The 22,650-nt window shown below is 44.3% G+C and overlaps 1 protein-coding gene across 3 annotated transcripts in view; it reads right to left on the reverse strand.

Moving 5' to 3' along the window:
- Positions 1–791: 791 nt before the first annotated feature.
- MPI (mannose phosphate isomerase) overlaps positions 792–22,650 on the reverse strand; it is a 32,159-nt gene continuing 10,300 nt past the window's right edge. For all 3 annotated transcript variants that reach the window (XM_029575681.1, XM_029575682.1, XM_029575683.1), the window contains 6 exons: positions 21,575–21,775; positions 17,189–17,330; positions 16,653–16,841; positions 15,921–16,094; positions 6,239–6,447; positions 792–5,804 (listed from right to left, as the gene is read on the reverse strand). In XM_029575681.1, the coding sequence (XP_029431541.1) occupies positions 5,586–5,804; positions 6,239–6,447; positions 15,921–16,094; positions 16,653–16,841; positions 17,189–17,330; positions 21,575–21,775 (1,134 nt within the window). In that variant the 3' untranslated portion in view covers positions 792–5,585. The remainder of the gene's footprint in view (positions 5,805–6,238; positions 6,448–15,920; positions 16,095–16,652; positions 16,842–17,188; positions 17,331–21,574; positions 21,776–22,650) is intronic.

Consider the following 22,650-nt stretch of genomic DNA (forward strand, 5'->3'; position numbering starts at 1 on the left):
CCCATCCAGGAAACCTCAACTATTATGGGCTCTCAGCCTGACACACAGAAAACTAGCAGCGAGCACATTGTTGTCCACTACAAAGATAGCTGGTGTATCTAATTTTTGAGTTAATGACCATAACATGGTTTCTTGCTGTATCAAGGTTTGTTTTTGGTAGTGATTTGGAAACAAAAAAAATATTGCCTTCGGTTGTCTTAGCTTTGGCATAGGATACTGAAGCGCTGACAGCAGCACCAGACCCAATAGGGGGACTTAAGTCAGGTTTTAGCTTTTTCTGTCTATCGGCTAGCAGGGGATACATATTCCACCTGATTGGACTGGAATGACAGGAATAAACAAGAAAATTAATAGGCAAGATAACTTTTTTGTTGTCTTTTGTAAGAGAGAATCAAATAGCCTGAGCTATCAGAAGTACTTGCACTGAGTCTAGTTTCCTAGAGGAAAGACCAGAAGAATAATCTAAAGAAGTATGGAACAGCCTTCTAGTGGAGGTGGGACAAGCACAGAGCATTTCAGAGTGATGGGGATTATAGAGCTAAGCAATTTTATGTGCAAACAAGATGGAGGCCATTAGTCTTTTTCTGCCATCAGGTTTTCATTTGGAGTTTGTGTTGAGTAGGTGAAGCAGCTTGAATAACAGGAATTGCACCTTCAGCGAATATTTGTCATATGAGACAGGAAGTTGGTGGCTCTGAGAAGACACAACACAGCTGCCTTCTGCAAGGCAAACAATCGGCCTGCTGCCGCCAAAGAGTGACAAGTGCCTCCATGAAACAGCAATCCTGAAAGTGTTTGTAAATACTTTCTTTTAATATTGTTTTTCTAAATGCAGTACAGAAAGTTATTGTTTTTAGAACTTCCTGCTTATTGATTTTCTACTTTGCACAACCAAATAATCTCTGAAATAAACCTCCATGACAGCTATGCTCTGCAAGCAAAAATCTGTTGGATATTCAAATTCCAAAGGCGGCTAGACTAGACAAACTAAAAACGGTGCTTTTTCAGCAGTGGGACCAAAACTATGGAATGCACTTCCTGATTCATTGCGTATGATTACTGATGTGAAAGAATTCAGAAGACATCTAAAGGCATACTAATTCAAATAAGCTTTTAGCAACTGGTCAGTGATTATGAAAGACATTTTCCAGGTACCTTAAGAACTGGTATGAGAATATATTGAAGATCCCAGGCAGCTTTCTTAAACCATTTGTAACAGTTTTATGTATGTTTACATTAAGTTTTTGTTTCTGTAAACCACTTTGTGCATCTCTGATGACAGCAATATAAAAAAAAAAGTTAAAATAACCATCAGTAATGCAAAGGCTCATAGTTTACTGCTTATAAATCTAAACTACTTCAAGGTAAAGATGTGCCAGATAATAGCCACTGTAATCTCTGCCTGAGCCAGCATATTTACCTAGAAATAACAGCAACGAGAATCAAGATGGCCACAACCAGGGTGGTCATGCAGTAAGGAACTCTGTTTGTTTTCTTTTTTTCCTTACTATCACCATGCCTGATACGAAAAGAAAGGGCAAAATATGGGTGGAAACCCCGACCACACTGTTACCTGCTCTTACTCAACCAAATGTTGAGAACTTCTTCGCTCCGATGGCGGGCGGCGGGGAGCTAAAGCCGACACCTCTGGACTTGTTGACATCTTTGAGCCCCAGGGCTCCGATAACACCTTCACCTCCGCAGTTTGGGCACCCATTGGACTCTGGAATGGCTACTCGACCGAAGTTGCCGAGTGAACCTGATTCCTTCGGGAGGAATCCAGTGGAGTTGGCTATAAACTCACAGGATGCTGGCGGAATTGGAGCCTCAGAGCACATGCTACAGCACTTACTCGAACCGAGTGTGGGTAAAGATCTGGAAACTATCCCTTCAGTGGTTTACAGCTGAGAGGTATGAAGGTATGACCGCGTCCCCAGGTTTGGGAATAGAACATCGCCATGAGGGTGCGGTAAGCGCCGTCTCTAATTTAACTGCGGTTAAGTTGCAAGATGTAACTCTTGAAACTGTATGGAAGGCTCTACTCTCCTTAGAATCCTCTATAGGGACTCTGTCCAAAATAACCACTGATACATAACATACATACAGATATGTTGTTAGCAGTTCATTCAGATAAATTACAAGATCTGGAAAATCGAGTATCAACTTCAAACCACACAAGCTACTCTGGTACAAGGAGAATTAATGAATTCCAGAAAAATTGAGAACCTGGAAAATGAAACAAGATTGAGAAATTTAAGAATATTAAATTTCCCACATGTAAATTTAATTGCACCATTAAAGCAATTCAAAAAATATTTAATGGAAATATTACAAATACCCAGAGAATCGATTCCATCTATTGTTAAGATTTATTTTATAAAAACTGAGACGAAAGATGGACAAGGAAATCCAATTCAAAATTTGGAAACCTTACAAATTTCCTGGACCAACCGTCCAAAGAGCAAATTGATTAGTGTGGGACATTGTTGGTTAGTTTTTCATCTGTTGTAGATAGAGATCAAATTCTAAGACACTTTCTCTGGAATAGAGAGAAACTGTTTTTAGGATATAAGAGATGGATTTATCCAGATCTGATAGGTTACTCAGCCAAAAATCTTTTTCTCCTTTATGTGGCAGGAGCCTAGGGATATTGGAGCCCAGATCACTATACGTTACCCCAGCAAATGCGTTTTAAGATTAAACAACATGAGAGAGGTATTCTTTGATCCGCAGCAGTTAAGATTGTTTCTTGACTCACATTGCCTTGGTAATCAAAACGTTAACGATCTAGTTATGGGATTAAGTATATTAAAGCCATCCCTACCTTTATTTTGTATAAGATTTTTTTCTTGTAATGGCTCCGAGTAAATTGATTCTCCCAGTTGCTTTATAATGGGTTGATTAAATGTTGGGTAACTTAATTGAAAAATTTGTTTTTCTTTGCTGTTAAATATTACTTTAACAATTTTTCCATTTATTTTTCACATTACATTATGACCCATCTAATGATTATGCATGTATTGCTATCTAAGATTGTTTAAAAATTGCATAAATAAAAAAACAAAAACAACCCCCAGCAACCTAAGCCCCTACAATCTCAGGGTAAGGAGACTAAAATAGTTCAGAAACAATGCTGTCAGACTGTATGGCCCATCCATCCAATTAATTTAGTATCACTTCCTTCGAGATCCCATGCTTTCTTGTGTTCAGAATAAAGTACTGTCATGTTATTTTCTGGGCTCATATGCCTACAATCCATACTATTAAATAACCCCCACTTGTAGGGTGGTGTGTACATTTTGCAATCATGACCAATATCTAGTTTAAATGGATAAGTAGTTACAAAGCAGAAATTAAGAAAAGGATTGACGGATGAAGTTATACTAGGCATTTCCCCTAATGTGTTTGACCTCTACTGTCTTTGAAAGGAAAAGCCACTTAAATGATTCAACTTCCATAAAATTATATTAATACTTTGCAGTTGACAATTTTTAGCAGTGGGTTATGGCAGAAGTAACAAACCCATAAATACAAGTACAGTGTGTCTGTCCCTGTAGCAAAGTAAAATTACAAATTTGCAAAATCTGAGCTTGCTCATAACATATATTTACTTTTAACTGAACAGGGTGAGGGACTTGTTCAAGCTATACGTTGACTTAGAAATAATTCTGGTGTTAAACTGCAGCACCATTACTTTACAAAACAATTGTAAGCAAAGGTCAATCGTGTTATGAACTAACCGGCCTGCTAAATGCACTAGAACAATGTAAGAGGGAAAAGCTTTGGCAGTACCAGCTCAGGCAGAGGGGGGCTTCAGCCTTGTAAACAAAAGTGATGGTGAGAAATGAAAACGGACTTCAGCCTCTATCACGTCAATGTGCATTTAGGGCCTCTGCTTGCTCGCTCTACATTAAATACACAAGTCCCTACATTGTGGTTGAGGTGTAAAGTTCCTTAACAGCTCACACAGATGCCTACAAGTGATATGTACTATAAAGGTTTTTGGTTTTTTTTTTATATATATACAAATTGAAATTTTTAAAAGGTGAAGCCCCACCCCTCAGCCCAAAAGGACATCTTTGTGTTGAACTCTAGTGCAACTCAAGTTTCATGGTTGGAGGTAATGAATGGCATGAAAGAGGTTTCCCCCTAACACAGTCTTCTACCCTGTGTGCAATTCAATAAGAAAGCAATTCTCCCTCCTAAACAGTTCAGCAGACCCTATATACATGATTGCCTTTACGTACGACTGGTACAGGTACTAGCAAACATTCTACAGACCAAACGAGCTTCCATGCCTGGCAGCATGCAAGTATTAGAACTGTGGTCAGTTTGTGCAAATTCTTGTAACTGCAGAGATTATATTGTCTACTGCTGCTAGGAACTGTAAAGTCACTACTGTACATAATATGAACTTTAAAAAAAAAATAATCCAGGACCATAGCATATCATAGGACTTCACTAACTTAATGGTTGGAGGATAGGTACTTATCCTGCACACATGTTATATACCAGTGGAGTTTCTAGATGCCATCTTGTCCTAAGAAGCCTGGTCTAATAGACATCTGCACGACATCAGTACTACACGCAAGGTAAGGGAAGTTTGATGTCCCCTAACCATTTCGGATGGAACTCTAGTACTATATTAACTGATGACTTGGGAGGGAGAGTAAGATAAGACAGCTGAATCTGCTAATTACAGGCAAGATTGGCATTTATGACGACAGCAATGTGGAGGTGAAACTCACCCAATAAAAGAGGTTGGCATGGTGATGAAAGTATCTGATTGGTTGATCATCTGGACAATGGTGAAGCAAGACTGACTACTAGCAACTGTTTTCTAGCTGGTATCGTCCCACCAATTTCAAGAACCAAAATAAAGCAGTTTAATGTTGCTAGTGAACACATTCCTTATATGATGGCAATTATCTGCTCGAGAAATAGTGTCCAAAAACAAAAAAACAGCTAAGCAGTATGACTCTAATCCTTCATATGATGGGTTTCATCCATCCTTGCAAAATTACTAAATGTCTACAAATGAGATGCAAAACAGAGAAAGCCACTCAGGGTAATGATGAACAGCTTTTTCAATAGACTTCTGATGTTATGTCCATACAAAGTCTCTCCTGAGATACAACATGTAACACCATTAATCCATGAACTGAAATATATAGAGATATGTTGCTTTTAAAATATTAATATTTAAACATTTTTACAAGGGAACTTGACATTGGTGAGCAGAGTCAGATAGAATTAAACAGAGGTGCTGTCAGTACACACTTCCCTTGTCACCATGCTTTGACCTGCTGAGACCACCAAGAAGCAGGTAGAGCTGTCCCATAGCTAATCACAGAGGACCACCCCATGTTGGGCAATAGCTAAGCTGCACTGAACAGGAGGGGTGTTTCCCCTTGATTTTTGTAATTGTGAGGTGTTTTTTTTGGTATCATTTTCTTTGCAGTATCTAATCCTTAAATGGAGTCATCCCAAAATCTTATAGAACCTCTCTGCAGTAGGCTTACTACCTGATTCTATCTACTCCAAGCTGGCATCCTAGAGACTGAGTAGAACATAGGCTCCCTTCCTTACAGAAGACAGCAAGCTCGAAACATCAGCATTCCAGCTGCTGAACTCAAATCCAGTGACACGCTTTCATTGGCTGAGATAAATAGCACAGATCCACGATGCAGGATCATCTCGGACAGAGCAGCTGTGGAGGTAGCAGTTGCTTCGCCGTGGATGACAAGGAGGATACTGGCTGAGTCAACAGAAGAGATGGTATACTGCTTCATGCTGGGAGGAATCTGGAAGGGAACACAGCCCGTGTCACAACATGTTTCCATAAGATCTAGCTTATGGTATTAATACATATAATCAGTCACTTTAGCAATATAGGCTTTAAGGAGCAGACGCAGGGGGGCAATAATTAAACTCCCCCCATTGGTGAAATATCAACCACAAGTTTGTATCCATAATCAAAAGTGCAATGAGATGGGCAGTTTTGCTTTGATTATGGCAGATATTTTTTTCTATGCAAACTGTGCCTGTTCTTGGCTTCTGCCCACCCCTGAAACATAGTATGTGGGTAAAAGTTGAACAATGTGTGCACTTTTACCTCCAGAAAGGGTGGGCAGTTTTCAAAAAAGTCCATTTCAAAATCTATAAAAGCTTTTACCCATAGAAATGGCTTGGGTTATTATTGCCCTCCCTGTGTTTGGGGTTCAGGCAGCTTGCTCACCTGTATTCTTATGACAGAGAAGTCTGGCACAGGAGGGTTGTAGACATAAGTGCATGGGTCCAAGGCGCTCTGCATAGACGGAAACACTTTGGAACTGGCAGGTGCTGCTGTATAGTTGAGCATTTGGCACAGTATGTTCACATCGATGAATTTAGGCGTAAGGCCTGCCCGGACAGTATTATCAGAGCATGCCATGCACTCGATACAGTCTGCAAAAAGTACAGGACACTTAGAAGAAACCCCACACACTGCATGCATTCAGTAGTCTACAGAATCCAAGACACACTATGAAATAGAGCAGGCTGCCAGCAGGACAAACAGTGCAGTCAGTACAGAACGGGAGGCCCAGACGTAGAAAAGAAACAAGATACTTTCCTTCCTCTGGGGACAAGCAGCAACAGTGCAGCCACATAAGTGGGATGACATTATCTGGCGCTGAATCAGAGCCTGCTCCCAGTAAGCTCAGAAAGGCAAAAAAGTCCTAGGAGCACGAATGGGATTTCCCACACAGCCAATGGCACACACATTTTATTTATGTTTTTATTTATAGGTTTTTTTTATACCGACATTCGTTTAGTAACATCATGTCAGTTTACAGATAGCAAGTGTTGCTTACCTGTAACAGGTGTTCTCATTGGACAGCAGGATGTTAGTCCTCACATATGGGTGACATCACAGCATGGAGCCCTGTACGGAAAACTTTTCTGCCAAAGTTTCTACAAAGCTTTGACTGACACTGACACACTGTGTGCACTGAGCATGCTCAGCCTGCAATTATCCCTGTGAGCCACAGGTGTCTCCCTCAGTCTCGTCTTATAGCTAAAAGCGCAAGCGAAACTAAAATAAACGTAAAAACGTATATAGATCCAACTCCGCGGGGTGGCGGGTGGGTTTCGTGAGAACTAACATCCTGCTGGGCGAAGAGTAACTACTTTCTGTTGAAAGAAAGAATAGTGTAATTAAAACTCCCCAACCCCCCTCTTCCTCCTTATGTGCTTTGTAGCGTCTGGGGGAGTGTACCGGGAACCTTGGTACAAGGTGGGGTGGCTGCTCTGATATCCGGCCAGTTGGGAGACCAGGAGGTGTCCAACTGGAGGGGCTGATGTAATCTGGATATCATGTAACCTCCCACGGGAGTGTGAGCGGTAAAATCTTACCCGCATTTCTGTGTGCTGTACAAGGAGACATCGAGACCTGTAATCAGGCTTCGAGGTGGACTCGCACTTGAGGCAGCATTTGCTGGATTTCGTGTTTAGCAGATCAGCGAATGCACCTGGAACTTTGGTTCTGAAGCAGGAACCAGAAGCCAGAGCATTAATCAGTACAGAGCTTCGTTGCTGGAAAAGGGAGGAAGCCCTGATGTAATCCCAAAGAAATGATAGAGAGGTTCTCCTGGTACTGTGGCTGGCATAGCGATATGTGACACTAATACGGTTCTTGGAAGGTACATGACCTAGAACTTTCCGAACCATGTGCCCGAATTAGAGAACACATCTCAATGGGAATGCCACAGAAACGGGTACTTACCATCCGACGTGGATCGCCGAAGGATGAGCCGGTGAAGATTGCTGGCTCCGTGGATTTCAGGAGTCCTCGAGGGGTAGCCTGTGGACGTAGACGTCAGTCTCAACTCTGATGCCTGGTATGGTGGCGCAGGTATAGAGGAGACGGGCAATCCTGCACCGATGACTGTGGGGCACGCCTCGGGAACATGGGAGCCGATTAATGAGCTCGTGAACCCGACCCTCGTCGCAGCAGCTCGATGTCTCGTGACGCCAGTGCAGAATTCTTCGGAACTCGTTCCGGTGTTTCTAAAGCACCAAGGACTGCCAAAACTGTGTGGAACAGTGCCGATGGCAGTGGTCATGTTGCTCGGCCCGAGCAATGTCCAGCATCAAGAAGGATAGCACCGATGTGCTGGATGGCATCGGTGGTGGATGGTCACCGTGTCAGTGATGATGCATGCCACGGTGCTCAGCCCGGTCTTTCCCCAGCGCCGAGATGGATGCCCTCGCTGTCGTGGATGGCAACTGATGACAGACTGTCAGCATGCCTTCACTGCTCCTAGCACTATGTATTGTCTTAGGCTAAAACGGGACTTTAATAAGAACCCAAAGCATGGAGCACTGTATTTAGGCGAGGGCATTACTTGGCTGTGCTATGTCGGTGTTGACAGTGTTGATGGCAGCCGAAGCGGCCTCAAGGATATCGTCAAAAATATATATGAAAAAACGTCAATGACTCAGCCAGAATAATGATGACAGTGATGGAGCACTGACGGCATCAGCGTAGGTATCTATGGGAACAATGTGACATCGAATAATCGAAAAAAACATCGTTGGTATCGGGAAAAATGATACCGGCATAGACTGAGTCGATGACCGCATCGATAGGAACGTCGAAGACACCGATGGAAACGACGTGGGCGTCGAGGGCATCGATTGTATGGAGGCGGGCGCCGAGGGCAGCTGTGGCATGGCCACGGACATCGACTGTATCGATTGGATCGACTCGGGCAGCAATGGCGTCCATGGCATTGATGCCACGGACGTGGGCACAGATACCACGGACACAGATGGATTCAACGTGGGCACTAATGGCCACCAATGGAAAGGCCCTGGGCATCGACGGTATCCATAAAATAAAGGATGGCATCGATGGAATGACCCGGGCGACAGTGGCATCGACCCAGGCATGGATGGCACAGACAAGACAAGGTGTTTGTCGATGGCATCCATCCGGGCAATGATGGCACCGATGGAACCCAAGGAAAAATCAGTGCCATGGATGAAAAACATGGACGGCACTGATAGAAACGATGCAGGGAGAATGGCATCAGGGTAATGCAGGGGGAGGGGTACCGATGGCATTTAACAGTCAAGTCCTTAACTGGAGCTCTCTTTAGTGGTTCAAACCAAACCTCACACAATCCTGTAATAACTAGATTCAGATTACAAGACGACAAATGTTCCGCACCTGAGGGTGCAAGTTCTTAGCCCACCAAAGGAACCATATAACATCTGGATGTGTAGACAAAGGATACCCTTGCTCCTTACCCCGGAGACAACCCAATGCTGCTACTGGACTTTGAGAGTTAAAGGCCAGTCCCTTGATCAGAACCTTTCTATAGTAAAGCCAAAACATGAGACACCATAGCCTGAACAGGCTGAGGCTGCACTCTGTCAACAGCAGACTACGATCCGAAGATCCTCCAAATTCTCACTTACATCAAGGATGTAGAAGGTCACCTAGCCTGCAATAAGGTGGAACTAACCGCTTCGGAATATCCCCTCCATCTCAGACATCTCCTCTCAGAAGTAAGCCACCTAATCCAAAAATATTGGGCCCCGGTACAAAAGAGTCGACTGATATCCAAACCTCAGGGACCCGTCTATGGCCATGTTGATCAGATCTGGGAAGCATGGTCGATTTGTCCATTCTGGAGCTACTAGGATCACGTTGCCCGAATTTTCTCTATCCACCGTAATTCCCTTATCCACCAGAGGCCACGGAGGGAAGACAAAGAAGAATACCCTCGAGTCAAAGGCAGCACCAGAGCTCCGATTTCTTCCGTACCATGTTCTATTCAGTGGCTGCAAAACCGTGACACCTTGGTGTTCTCTTTGGTCGGGATATTCCCATCTTCCATGAATGAGACTCATCACTGCCTCTGCCAGCTCCATTCCACAGGGTCCAACTTTCTTTGACTGAGAAAATCTGCCTGAACGTTGTTCACTCCAGTGATGTGAGATACTGCCAGGCACTCTAAGTGCTGCTCTGCCTAGAGAATCAAATCCCAGGCCTCTCGAGCCACTGCCAGATTCTTGGTTCCACCCTGATGGTTGACGTAGGCCACAGCAGTCATATTGTCTGATAAGATTCATGCTGGATGGTCTCGTAACCTCGGCAGACAGGCAAGAAATGCGAAATGTACCACTCTAGTCTCTAACCAATTGATAGACCATGAGGCCTCCTATTTCGACCACTGGTCCTGAGCTGACTGATCTTGCCACATCACCTTCTATCCGGAGAGACTTGCATCGGTGGTGACTATTACCCAATTCAGAACCTCCAATTCCGCACCACGCTTGAGGCTGGTGCAAGTAAGCCACCAAGAAAGACTGTACTTGGTGTCCCTCTCTAACAGAATAGGAAGATGAAACTCATCCAGCGGGAGAGAAGAGCCCCATGCAGAAGCCACATATGTGCGAATACTTAATGCATTAATTCCAATGTCAAATCCATAGAACCCAGGACCTGTAAATAGTCCCAGACCCTGGGCACCAGCAGCTCTAGCAGAAGCCTAATCTGACTCTGCAATTTCAGCAATCTCTCTCCTTGAGAAACACTCTCTCTGCCAGCATGTGAAACAGAGCTCCCAGATTCTCCAAAGTTTGAAAGAGGACTAAATGGCTTGTTGCTTGGTTCACCACCCATCCTAGAGACTTCAAGCGCATTGGTACCTTTTGAACTCATTGTCAACAGAAGTCTTCTGATTTTGCATGAATGAGCCAGCCGTCCAGACACGGATGCACCAACACACACTCCTTTTGCAATGAAGCCACCCCTACCATGATCACCTTGGTGGAGGTACATGCAGCTGTCACCAGCCAAAGAGAACATGAACCTCAGGAATCTCTGGTGCTCCGGCCTGATGGCTATGTGCAGATACGACTCTGTCAAGGCGAGAGATGCCAAGAACTCTCCCTTGCGTATTGCCGCTATGACAGACCTCAGAGTTTCCATGAGGAAATGGGGAACCTTGAGAACCGCATTTACCTTCTTAAATCCAATATCTCTTGAATTGGATACAAAGGGAAAGAAACAAGACGTTGGGCTTAAAATTGACCTCCAACCACACTAAATGTGTTCAGGGTCTGAGCCAACAGACTTAGTAATACATCTCGATGAAAAAAGAAAAAGTCTGAGCAGAGTCTGAAGCGGCTCTGTCATATGCAATTTCTCCCTCTTCTAGAGGTGAGAAAGCCAATTCCCCATTGGAATCCTCCAATGTCTCATGATCCACATCTCCTTGAATATTACCAGGGACAGCCTCCCTGCAGCATTTGCCCGCCTTAACTGACAAATGGGAGACCCGAGCATGCTTCGCTGGGCACCCCTGCAGAAAGGGCTGCAGGCCCTGGAAACATTCCACCCAAGAGAAGGAGGATGGATCTATACCAGAACCCAGAAGCCCAACCTTGCTCTCTCCTACCTCTCTCTCTCGGGGAAGCTTCTGCCCTCCAGAACAAGGGAGAAGGATAACTGACTGTTACCTCGCCTCCCATTCCACTCCCCTCCAGAGACACCATAGGCTGAGGGGATGTCCCAACGTGGGCAAAAGTTGTAGTAGTCAAATCGCTTTCAGCATCTAAATAGTGCTTATACAAATGGAGTGAGAGTGAGGACTGAATTGCTATCAGATGACAAGCCTCACAGATAGCAAGGCACTTGGACCTGTTTGTCCCCGGCGTCTAGCTCTCCTGAACTTCGGTTCTAGGTGGCCTCCTGCATGCACACCAATGCCAATCAGGCACATGCGCACATCCCTCCAGGATGCGTAACATCTGCTGAAAACAGAGAAATACTGAGGGACTGCACGAGGCACACTGGGTTATATACGCTGTCAGTAAAACTTTCTCTGTCTCCATCTGCTGGCAGGGAAGCAAAACCCAGGAGTCTGGATTGATCTGGGTATGTACAGGAAAACACAGTAGCTCATATTCGAACAGATATTCAACACAAACAAGTAAAGGGGGAACAGGTTCCATATAACTTTGCATGGAGGTGCTGAATTCATGGAACTAGGCTGCAATAAGAAACATCCTTTTTCAGTAATTTAACTTCCAGGGAGGTGCAATGTTCTAGTCAACAAGTTCAGTCTTCATATTTAGCCACATAAATGGTCTCTCCACGCGGATGCAGTATAGTACCTATTCCATCATTGAAGGACTCAAACCACTGTCTCTTTTGTGTTACCCTTCAACCATAAATTGCCTCATCATTGTTCCAAAAGACTGTCGCAGGACGTGCTAGCATTGGATACATTTCCAATTCCATAGAACAAGGAACTGACATATCAGTTTCCTCCCATCTTATTTCCAAAATACCTTATTTTTCGCTCCATAAGACGCACGTTTCTTCCCCTAAAGTGGGGGGAAAATGTCTGTGCATCTTATAGAGCGAATATAAAAAAAAAAATTTAACTACAACCCCCCACCCTCCTGACCCCCAAAGACTTGCCAAAAGTCCCTGGTGGCCCAGCAGGGGTCCCGGGACTGATCTCCCCCCTCTCAGGCATTTGGCTGCCAGTAATCAAACTGGCGCCGGTGGCCCTTTGCTCTTACTATGTGACAGGGGCTACCGATGCCATTGGTCGGCCCCTATCACATGATAGGAGCAATGGATGGCCCACGCCATTTTTTTAAGATGGCGCTGGCCGTCCATTGCTCCTACCATGTGACAGGGGCCGACTAATGGCACCAGTAGCTCCTGTCACATGGTAAGCAAAGAGCCACTGGCGCCATTTTGATTACTGGCAGCCGACGGCCCAAAAGTGGGCGATCGCTCCCAGATCCCCCGCTGGACCACCAGCGACTTTCTGCAAGTCTTGGGGGGGGGGTCAGGAGGGTGTTGGGTTGAAGTTAATTAAATTTGAAGGGGTGGGGTGGGGTGTGGGGGTTTCACGAAATAGCATGATAAAAGTTTTCCGATCCGGGGAGTAGACCGAAATGGCCCTCCCCAGACCCAAAAACGAAACAGGGACGAAAAAAATTGTATGCACACCCCTAATTAACGCTCAATAACACGCACAGACGCCTGGGAACGGAGCCGGCTTAGCACACCATTTTATAAAATTTTCCCTCTCTGAACAGTAGATGCGTTTTATGGTCAGGTGCATCTTATGGAGCAAAAAATACAGTAACACTCAAACCAAGAAAGGATACAGGAAGAATCCTAGTAGCTCCCGATTGGCCCTGCCAAATCTGAATTCCATGGTTGCACAAACTGGCACAACTCCACCAATTTGGCTTCCAATATATCCAAAATTTAACTCAGTTGGAGGGATCTGTTCTTCAATCCAGGTTTCAATCTTTAGCACTTGTAGTAGCATAGATATTGAAAGCAGAGTAGTATGGAACATGTTCCTTTTAAAAGGAGTCAAACAAGTATTGTTGGCAGCAAGAAAACCTATCAGATCTTATAATTTCAAGTGAAAAAGATTTTCCCTCTGGTGGTGTTCTTATAATGAAGATTTATCTACATGTTTGATTCCCTTGCTCGTGCATTACCTTCTTCACCTTGCTATTTCAGGGTTGAAATCAAATTCTGTCAGAGTACACTTAAGTGCTATAGCAGCTTACCATCAATGGTTGGAAGGCCTCCCATTTTTTCAGGACCCCATGATATTCAAATGTATCAGGAGTTTATTTAATTTGCAATATCTGACAAAGATGCCTCCAACTCAGTGGGACTTTAAACGTAGCTCTTGCTCAGCCGATGAAGCCTCCATATGAACCAATATATACGGCAGATATGAAATTTGTAACTTGGAAACTCTTTTCTACTAAAGGTTATCTCAGCTTGCAGAGTCTGGGAATTTCAAGCACTGGCACATTACTCATCCTACACTCATCTTCGAGAACAGTGCTTCCAATTTTCCCCCCAAAGCTACATTCTTCACTAACAGAGCAAGCTCTCCATACATTAGACTATTCTATTCTACTTGGATAGGACAAAACTTTACTGTAAATCATTACAATTGTTTCTATCTTATAACGACAACAGAAAAGGCTTGCCAGTCATGATGCAAACTCTGTACCAATGACTGGCTTTCTGTATTTCTCGTTGCTTCTTAACGTCTGGACTTTACCTTTCACAATCCATAAAAGCTCACCAAATTAGAACAGTTACAACAGTAGTACATCTTAACTCCGCTTCCATACAGGATATCCGCAAGGTGGCCACTTGGTTGTCCATGCATACTTTTACCAAGCATTATTGTTTGGAACAGGACTCGGGCACAGATAGTGACTTTGGTCAAGCAGTTTTGAAAAATCTATTTTAAGTAAAAGCTTTTACTTTCTGCATTAATCACTTTGACAACTTTGATCGATTTAGCAGTCAATCAAATTAAATGAGCAATAATTTTAGCTAGGATTGCAAGTTGACCAAATAAAAAGAAATGGCTTTCTTTGCAGACCGCAGCTTTGGAGTCCCCGCCGGTGTGGCTGTATTGTTGCTGCTTGTCCACAGAGAAAGTGGAGTCGTAATAACAGGTTCTCTCTGTGGATAGCAGGACAAAGCCACACAATCCCTCCCTCCTTCCCGTCCAGTTGAATCCAACTTGGGGAATAGACTGCGGGATGTGCATGGCGGCGGCAGCATGGAAACGTCCAAGCATGCTCGGAAAGGATTTTTTTAGGCCTGAGGTTAGAGAGAGCAGGCTCCAACTCAAAGCCGTCGGATGATGTCATTTCGCTTGTGTGGCTGTTTGTTCTGCTGTCCTTAGAGAACACCTGTTACACTTAAGCAACTTCACTCTCCTGAGTACCATCATGTTCTTTCACACATCTCAAATACCGCAAATCCCTTACTGAAACAGGTTCTGTGATGGAACTCGGGATTCCCCTCTATGTGTCTTCCCTTTTCTCGGTACCCCACATGGACATAAATGATTTATTTATTTATTTTGAATTCTTATATACCGACATTCCTGTATGATATACAGATCACACCGGTTTACAGTACAACAGAACAGTCGCGGGTGGGCGTTACATTAAAACATTAAGTCTGAGAGAATACGAACATAAGAACATTCAATGGAAATGATTGGGAGAACCATTAGACATTAGAACATTAAAACTTTAGAGCATTAATCATTAAACCTTAAAAACATTAGCTTAACGGCATAACAACGTTAATGCGTTTGGGAAGACCAAAAGAACCATTGTAGACCAGTGGAAGCTTAAAGTAGGATGACTGTGAATAACAGAGCAGAGTAACTAAAGCAGACTTCAGAAACGGTGAAAATGGTGTTTTATATAGGGACTTCTGCTTTTTCACTATTTACTTAATTTTCCTGTATTAGAGAAAGGTCATAAACTCACTGCATTGAACTCCTTGCAAGGCTATAGCTGCATCACATCCCTAGACGACAAGAAAAGTGTTTCTCTCACCTTCAGACAGAAGGCAAACCTTCACTCTAAGGCCCTCACTAGAGATGGAAAGGACGGTCTGTCTACGGCCATCGGTACGTCTCATGTTACCGAGAGAGGCTCACTGCAAGAGTCATCATTGTGCCAAAGAGGTCAGCTCCATTGCCTTCCCACACACTTATATGCTATTCGATGGGGTGGAATAAGAGAGGATAAAGCAGATAGGAATCCCTTACTAGTCCATCAAGGGCTGCTGCTCCTTTAGCTTAGAAGCAGTCTCTCTAATTTCACATCAAAACTTTGTAGGTTCACATCCTCAAATTCCCAATTAGAAAGTTAAGCCTCAACACTTTCTCTCACATACACTCGTTTTCATACAAGGGGTGAGAGAGGTTCTTAGCAGCCCCCTCAACACACACTTCTATATTTGGGGATGCGTGCTCGTTCACACCCACTACATCTCATATAGCCATGTATAAGATCATCCTACCTTCCATACATACCATACATACAAAAATGCTTACCTCCGTGCAAGTAGGCATGTGGCTCATTGGCTCCCAGGAACATGGCCTCCCCTGGCTTCAGATTCACAAGGTTCAGGAAGTAGATGGCAAAACAGCCAATGTCCCCAGGAAACTGAGAGTGGAGCCGCAACAGGAGCTCCCCATTGCTCTTTGTGATGTCCTTCCCAGCAGCGACTGAAAGTCACACAAAGAAAGGGAAACCATGTTAGACTCGGCTCTCCGTTAGCCTCTTCACTGCAGCTATGAGAGAGGGAGAACAAGTCACTGGAATCTGTATCAGGATTAGATTTCACTCTCTCAGACAGAAATCTCATTCAAATCAGCACTGTCAGTCTGCTGACAGGATCTGTAGAAGAAGCAAGAGAGAGAAAGCACACACATCATCCATGGATAATCCCAGGGTATGTACACCACTGCCATTATCCCAGGCTCATCCACTCTGAGGTAAATACCTACTCACGTTTCAGCCCTGCCGCACCTTGTCCCTGGCTCTCCATTCTGTTTCTCCTAGTCTGTTTCTTTTACGTGCACTTCTTACAGCTGTACCTTCCCCATTCCCTCTTCCATTACTCACGCTACCCCCATACTTTTTATGTATTGCTGTGCTGGCCTCATAAGGTTATGGATAAGGTCAGCACAGAAGCCTGCAGAGGGCGTGGAAGGTGGCCTGCAGTCAGAACAGATGCTGCTGCAACTTTCCAAGGTCATAAAGTCAAGAGGCCGAGGACACACCTTCCTGGGAAATTCTTTTCACCAACATATTCAGCTGGTCCACAAAGACCTTCTTCTCACTCTTCATCATCTTCGTGAAGCAGGTTCGCAATGCGATGGATATCCCCCGAAGGTCAGGTTCTGCCTCAACACTGCGCTCCAGCTGCTCTGCCGCCACGTTGCCAATTAGCGCATATAATTCCGGGACATCTGTAGAGACAGGAACCGTTTAAAGCCATTCTGGGGGCAAGGGGAACGAGAGAAGACAAAAGAAAAGATATAGGAAGAGCGGGAGTTTAAGCCCCCGTCAGCCTCTCGGACAGTACAAGCTTCTCCATCGTAAGCTGCAAACATGGTTGCGTTCTAGTCAGTAAGCAACAGCGATCTCTTTTCCTCATCAGACACAACAACCCAGGTACAGGTGGGATTTTTTAGGTCAAGCTGATGCCAATCTCCACTTTATGCACCTGCCCCCCCTTTCAGTTACCTAAAGCAATCTCCCACCCCTCTTAGTTGGTTCCTACTTCCCCCCTGCTCCTATGCAGTCCGGTTCTTACTCTTGAGAAAAGCCACAATCTCCTGGACAGGTCGGAATCCACACATCCCCTCAAAAGGGGTGAGTGCGATGGCCATCTCGGGCTTATGGTTTGCATCTGGATAGTGTTCGGGAAACTGAGCATGGAGCTTCGCAGCAAGTTCCTACAGAGGGAAGGAAAACTCGGGGTCATAGCTGGCTTCCTGCTCTCTCCCAAAACCCAACAGAACCACCCTAGCAGTTATGCATTCCTGTACAGTTTCCCTGTTTTGGTGATCCCACAGCCATTCAGTATTTGAGGATATTCGCAATGGCTATGCATACATTGGAGAGCCAGTATGTGCTAATTTATCTCATGCATATTTATTGTGGGGTCACGGGGACAGGTTTGGAAAGCCCTGTATGGACTGTTTTTCTGAACCGGATTCCTGGAGTAATTATTATGAAGGACAGATGGACTATCTTTATGCATAACAGTTGTAAAGTCCTCCCTTTGAGAACAGAACAGTTTCATAGTTTAGTTTATAATTTATTTTTCTAAAGAGTCATTTTCTTAGAACAAGTGAGAACTTGCACATTATTCCATTCATGGAACACACATTTCTCTGATGCTGACCAACTGTGGGAGTATATAATATTGATTTTTCACTTGATCTTCAGAGGTGCATCCAAGCACAGGTGAACTTTTTCAGACTTGTGGAAGCACAGCCATTCAGTACAGCTCTAGAGACGAGAGAGAATAGTTTGCTGGCAGTTAGAAATCAGTAGTTTTCTGTGGGTAGCAGCTTAGATCCCCATACAATTTCAGAATAATGATGGTTCTAAGACCTTGGGGAGTAGTAATAGACAAATTTGATTTTTTTTTTTTTTTTAATTCTTTATTTATCATCTTTTAAACAATATACAAATAAACATTTGTATTAGAAATCTCAGAGAAATTTAGGAAATAAAGGTGAAAATAATAACAATTTTCCAACATATAATTGAAATAACATAGTATCATATCAAGTCTCTTAATACTTAGGAAATATTGGAGAGAAAGGAAATATACAAGGAGTACACACGACATCTATCACAAATTTATGCCCAACTCCACACCTAATTTTCTATTGTCCCATGATTCTCATCCTCCTCGGGTGGTCTCCTGCCAGATAAGAAAGCTCTCAGTTGATCTGGTAAAAAGAAGATATATGTGTTCCTGGCCAGCTTGATAATGCACTTGCAGGGGTACCTCAATTTGAAGCTAGCCCCCAGTGCTATAGTCTCAGGTCTCATCAATAGGAAATCTTTTCTACGCTGCTGAGTAGATTTTGCCAAATCCGGGTATACACGGATGAGTCCACCGCAGAATAATGTGGAAATATTTTTAAAGTAATTTCTCATTATTTTTGAGACATCGCTTTCTTCAAAAAAGGAAACAAAAAGAACTGCACGGTCTATTATTTCTATATTTGAATTCTCGAGGTAATCGGTCAGATTTTGAAAGCCTGACCCTTGTTGTGGGACCGTTAAGGGAGTGCTAGTTCTTTTCGGAAGAAAAAATATTTTTTTTACAGGTGGTATCTCTTGATGGGGAATCTTCAAAACTTCCGAAATATATTTCTTAAACGATAGCAGAGGGATTTCGCCCATTATGATCGGAAAATTCAAGAATCTCAAATTTAAATGTCTCACATGATTCTCAATAGACTCTAGCCTTCTCAATGTAGACATCCTTTCTGATATAATAGAGGCATTAGTATTCTGGAGGCTTTTTATATCTTCAGTTATTTGTTTAATGGAGCTACCTTGTTCAACAAATTTCTGCTGTGTATCTCGTTCTAGCAAACCGAATTTGGTTGAAATATTTTCAAGTTGCAGGGCTTGATTATCTAGTTTAACCAGCATCCCATTCATGAGATCCCAGATGTTATCGAGGGTTATTTTTGCCGGCTTTACAAATTGCTGGGTGAGAGATTTTCTTACCCCGGTTCCTGCTCCTTCGTCTGACTCCCCTGTTGTCCTGGAGGTAGACGCCGCCATCTCCCCCTCACTTCCTGGCGTCTCAGCCACGCGAGACTGCAGGACTCCTCCGGGGTCACCAGCCTTCAAGGCGCTCTCTGGGCCACCCCGCTGAAATATCTTCTCCTCTTGGGTATGTATTTCAGCGCCTCCATCGCCTTCCAGGGGCAAAGCTCGAGCCGGCGTTTTGGGATCCGGGGGGGTTAGTGAAAGTTCCCCGGGAGAATATGGCTCTCCTCTCGCCACAACTCCAATGGGGCTAACCTCCTCCACTTCTGGTGCGGCCGCGGCGAAGTCTGTTATTAGCCGTTGTCCGATTGCAAGGTCTGGGTCGGGTGGAAATACCCGGACCTTGCCCTTCCTTTTGTGAGGCATTTCGGAAAGAAATATCGCTAAAAGAGCTTAAAGTTGGCAATAAGAAAACGGAGCTCGCGGCTATGCTCCCGCTCAGGGCGCCATCTTGTTTTCTCTTTGATTTTTTAATTCTTGATGCAGCATGAGGGGATTTGCACTGAACATTACATTCACATACAAGTGGCTATCACTTCGGATATGAAAATATACATCTATGCAAATATCCTGTCACTTAAACTCACCTCATCTACAGAAATACTCACCAATACCTTGCCAGCACATGTATCCAGTATCCACACGCTTATCACCCATACATATATCAACACACTCACCAACCTACATATATTCATCCACAGATGTATCCACACCACCTAGCCATGCATCAAAACATTCACCAGCACAGACTAGTCATTCATCACTCATGCATGCATTAACACAGCAACCCATCGTGCATACTTATCACTCATCCATCTGTACGCAAGATCACATGCACACACCACATAAACCCATGCACACACACATAAACACATGCACACACCAACACAGTCATCAACCCATGCTCATTCATAAATATCCATTATCACCCTACTATATATCAACATACACCCCAACCCATGCATCTAGTCACCTGCATCCTCTACATCTATCAGCACCCATCCACAAATACAGCAGAGTGCTTACCTGTAACAGGATGCTAGTCCTCACAGATGGGTAACATCATCAGATTGAGCCTGGCATGGAGAACTTTAGTCAAAGTTTCTAGAACTTTGGCACACTGAGCATGCCACTATCTGCGTGTCCATGCGGAGTCCCTCTTCAGTCTTGTAACAGAGTTCATGAGCAAAAAAATAAAATAAAACGCAGAACTCAACTCCGCAGGGTGGTGGGCAGGTTTCCTAAGGACTAACATCCTGCTGTCCTAGGAGAATACTTGTTACAGGTAAGCAGCTCTGCTTTTTCATAGGATGATAGCCCTCACAGATGGGGGAATACCAAGCTACAGGCTGCTCTCTGCAATGAACATGACCAACCTGCACCGAAAACAGGTGCCAATGGGCACAAAAACAACTGCAGTACTGTTGGTAAGATAGGGAGGCAGCCTGATCCCAAATCATAGGTCTTAGGTAGGGAGAGTTGGGTTTAAGCCAGAGTTGTGTGCGGACGGTGACCGGTGACGGTGCTTACGGGACTTTTCACGATGCTTGGCCCGGTCTTTCCCTGGCGCTGAAGAAGCTGAAACTGCCCTATGTCTTTGAGAGTGTCAACACTGAAGATGGCCTATTACCAGCTCCTCTCTTCCTGGACGAATCCGCAGAGGGCGTGGATAAGGACAGCCTGTTCAGGAGTTCCCCCTGGACCCCAGGCATCAAGGCCTCCAATGCCGGAGTAGACTTTTTGGGGCCAAAGAGTTTCTCCATCTTATCCAGCCGAGCATGACGGCCCTTGGGGGTCATCTGATCACACAGTTGACACCCACGGGTGTTGTGTGATGCCCCCAGGCAGAGAATGCAAACCTCGTATGGACTGATAATCGACATGGTCCATGGGCACCTGCTGGTTGACGCCATGAAAAACAGCCGAGTGGTCGATGGCCGGCAGCCATCGAGGAGCGACACACCAGGAATTGACCGCATTGAAAGGCAAAAGCAAACCTACCACGCCACCGATGGACACTGACCGGAGAAGAGGGACCAGACACTGAAAACACCGGAAAACCGGGTAAGAAAGTTGAAGAAAAAACAGTAAAAGAGCAGAGCTCCACCCTTACGAGGCAACTAACACCATGGAAATAAAGAGACTGAAGGAGAACCCCGCGAAGACGCGCAGATCATGGCATGCTGCACATGCTCAGTGTGCCAGTCAAAGTTCCAGAAACTTTGACAAAAGTTTTCCGTGCTGGGCTCTATCTGATGTCACCCATCTGTGAGGACTACCGTCCTGCTTGTCCTAGGAGAAAATATATTTACATCAATCAATGTATGCATTTACCATCCTATCTACAAATTCAGCCACCCAGACATCTCTTATCTAGATAAAGCACAAAGATCCCTACCTTGGTAGGATGAGCCTGGATGGAGAGAGCTATATTAACTGAGAGGACTTTAAAGAGGAAAGGCAGTTGCCCGTGGAAAGTGTCTTTGACCTTTGATCCTAAGCAACCAGGGTGATCTGCTATCCATTGCCCCAATGTTTTCTGGGTAATTCTGTTGTCAAGAATAATGGCATCTCCTTTGGGGTGAGCTCCCATCCAGAGCTATAGAAAAATTGAATAGGAAGAGACAGACAATTAAGAAGGTGGAGAGAAGAAAAGTCAATGTAAGCAGAACCAATGTGCCTGAAAGGTTCACCTAAATCTGCTGTCAATGGCCGAATGTGCAAATAAATCAATCTGAAATTTTAGACAAAGTGAGGCTATACACAGTATGTAATTAAGTAGTCACTGGGTGGTAGGGTTAGGAGGCAGTGGATCCATTTGTCAGCAATGCAAACATTCAGTGTTCAAACACATATAAGAAGGAGCACCTTCCCCATGCTCAAGCAGGGAACACGTACAACTCCTGGCTGAGCACAACCCAAGGATTGTCCTGTATATTAATGGTAAAGAATCCAAGCTAAGGGTTGGGAAGGGAGATTTTGGAATTTGATGAATGATGTGGCTTGCTGAACTCCTGTTGTGCTGCATTAGAAAGGCATTCCTATGAGCTAACCCCTTCCAGGTCAGCCAGGTCTGGGGATACTGCAGAGGCAGCATTCACAACCCCTGGGGGAAGGAGCCCATAGTCGGTCAGTCACCGCCCAATGACCACACTGGTGGCTGAATTCAGAGCCCAGGATTGCAGGGTTCCTGCCACCGAGGCACTGGATTAAAGTAAATTGAGAGGGGATATAAAATAGGGGGTAAAATTCCCCTGGTAGTTGGAAACAAAGGCTCATAATGCCAGATTACAGCCCTGGCTCTGACTGAAGCATAAAGCAAGAAACTACTGCATCAAAAAAAAAAATGACATTCCTAGACTTTTCATAAAAATACCTAGTCTCTTGTTTCTTCCTCTTTTTTTGAATCAAAGGCCCCTCCATATTTATTCACATTATCTGTAATTAGGACTGTGAATCCTTAAGCCATGCCTA

This window comes from Rhinatrema bivittatum, chromosome 13 (assembly GCF_901001135.1).
Source record: "Rhinatrema bivittatum chromosome 13, aRhiBiv1.1, whole genome shotgun sequence".
In the NCBI taxonomy this organism is placed as follows: Eukaryota; Metazoa; Chordata; class Amphibia; order Gymnophiona; family Rhinatrematidae; genus Rhinatrema; species Rhinatrema bivittatum.